Source organism: Protomyctophum bolini, assembly GCF_963924005.1.
Source record: "Protomyctophum bolini genome assembly, chromosome: 5".
Lineage (NCBI taxonomy): Eukaryota > Metazoa > Chordata > Actinopteri > Myctophiformes > Myctophidae > Protomyctophum > Protomyctophum bolini.
In genome coordinates, this window is record NC_137866.1 from 10237851 (window position 1) to 10240350 (window position 2500).

Below are 2500 nucleotides of genomic sequence, written 5' to 3' on the forward strand. Positions count from 1 at the left end.
AAATACACACCATGCGTTATGTCATGCATACAGCATGTTCTACTATACAGAACAGTATAATGTGTGTATACTAATTAAATTGACTTGTTACACAATGCTTAAGTAACTCTCCACAGGGGACATCATGTTAGGTAACTTGTGCACAGTACATGAACAAGGGGCTCAAAGCAACAATGTGAGAAGGAAAATGTTATGTCCAGACAGACAATAGTTTAGCCATTACCCACTCAAAAATAACATATCTTTTCACCTATAATGACATGCCACACAATAGGGACGCCATGTTGAAAGTCCCCTGTGCACCATGCACTGCTGGTTAGAGGATTTGATAAACACAGGATAAGAAGTGGACAAATAAAAGGGTTGTATAAAGTGTATACTGTGTGTGTATATATATATATATATATATATATATAAGGGCTGTCACGATTACAACTTTAAGTTGACGATTAATTGTCACACAAATAATTGCGATTAACGATTTAATTGCGTTTCTTCTTTTTTTTAATGTATGGACATTTTCATTTTCAACAAGCAAAAATAATTTATTGATTATCTCCAATAATTGTGATTAGACGATTATATAGGTAATAATTGTGACAGGCCTTATACAGTATATATCCCATTCTGACAGGGAACCCGTTTTGGTGTTAGCATCATGTTATGCTTTAGCTATTGAAAAATAGCAGATCTACAAGCTCATAGCGCGCCACCGAGTGGCGCGCTACGAGCTTGTAGGTCTGCTATTTTTGAAAAATCGAAGAGCGACTGACATTTTTATAGAATCTGATCTCAGGTCAGAATGGGTTAATCAGACCAGTGTGTGTCCAGTGGAAACCTCGAATGAATCTGATCTCAGGTCAGAATGGGTTAAACATGTATAGTGTTGGAGTTGTTGTTGTAGCGCTCACCGAGGCCAGCTTGTCGAAGCGAGCGAACAGCTCATTCAGAGTCATGACCAGCTCCTGGGCCGTGCACTGGGACGCCAGACTGGTGAAGCCCTCGATGTCTGCAAACAGGATGCTGCGGAGGAGGAGATGGGTGCAGGGTTGATTTGGACAGCACATCTTGATGACGTTTTAGTTATATACGTAGGTAGAGGCTTATTGTTGGTATCAGCCGGTAACACGCAGGAGTTTGTGGGTCCCCATTATATTTAGTTTGTCAGTGTAAAAGGGTAGTAGAAAATGTTCCATCATAGTTTTAAACACTGGATGTGTGATAGCGTAACGTGGGGGTCAAGGTACAGAGGAAGACAAAAACAAAAGACACACACACAAGCCGAAACAGAGGAAGACAAAAACACACACACACACACACACACACGACAGAGACAGATCAATGAGAGGAGCGTTAATTTAGCCACGGTCTAGCACCTTCCTCCTTCCTGTCCATGTACTATGACAAAGCCAGGGCACGAGGGAGATGGAGAGAGACAGAGAGAGAGAGAGAGAGAGAGAGAGAGAGAGAGAGAGAGAGAGAGAGAGAGAGAGATTGTCAAGATTGTGGCATTTTATGTCAGGTCAGTGTGTAGACAGACCACGGGCAGAGAGAGGAGAGAAGTAAGACAAGACAGGGGTCGCAATCAAACCTGGCTCCTCAGGCTCGCTAGGAGTACATGGTTGCTGTCGGCCACAAACCTTGTATCTAAATATTTCAACTTTTATAATGATTTAGTTTTTGGTAAATGAATGCCCTACTTTGCCACACCACAGGGTCACACAAACGTAGCAAAAATTGCCGTTCTGACTACACAAAGCGTATGTCTTTCAAAGTGAAAGTGAGAGTGGTTAAGTGGTGTCTGTCTGTGTGCGTTTTATGAATATTGAACCAATGAAAAGGATTAACAAAAGCTTGTGACTAAATAATATTGTATAAACTACATTGAGATCCATTTGGAATAGCGTTCATTATTTATCTTGAAGTGTTTTTGACATACTGTATAAATAAGCCATCTGCCCGACAGCGACGATAAGGTCTGTCTGTGCGGACTGTGTGTGTGTGTGTGTGTGTGTGTGTGTGTGTGTGTGTGTGGGCTGAGCCACCAGGCACCCTCTGGGTTTTTGGGTATTCTTTTCGTCTAGAGGCCAAAGTAGGTCACCTCCTCAAGCCCTTCCCTTCCAGAACCAGCACCGGTGGTGGAAAAAGTACTCGCATGTCTGACTTGAGTGAAAGTATTAGTATTAATATACTGCAACACGGTAGAAATACTCTGTTTCAAGTACAAGTCCGGGCCCAGGCAGCTGGCACATGCCGTCTGGGCATCTAGGCTGGTTCGAGCAGCGTAGCAGCCGGTTCCACCCCCGATCGCAACCACCTTTGCTGCGTGTCACTCCCCATAGCTCTCTCCCCATTTCCTGTCAGCCTACTGTAAAACTATCAATAAAAAGGCAGAAAAAGGCCCAAAACATTTATAAAACAAACACCATAAAAAAGGTCCGGAAATTCAGAAAAAAACGTAATTTCCGGACTATAAGGCGCACCTGTATATAAGCCGCAC

General features: G+C 42.7%; 1 protein-coding gene across 8 annotated transcripts in view; it reads right to left on the reverse strand.

Annotated features, from left to right (window-relative positions):
• Positions 1–2500, reverse strand: part of LOC308316026 (adenylate cyclase type 6-like) — a 58162-nt gene that overhangs the window by 19692 nt on the left and 35970 nt on the right. For all 8 annotated transcript variants that reach the window (XM_080764357.1, XM_080764356.1, XM_080764355.1 and 5 more), the window contains one exon: positions 912–1023. In XM_080764357.1, the coding sequence (XP_080620483.1) occupies positions 912–1023 (112 nt within the window). The remainder of the gene's footprint in view (positions 1–911; positions 1024–2500) is intronic.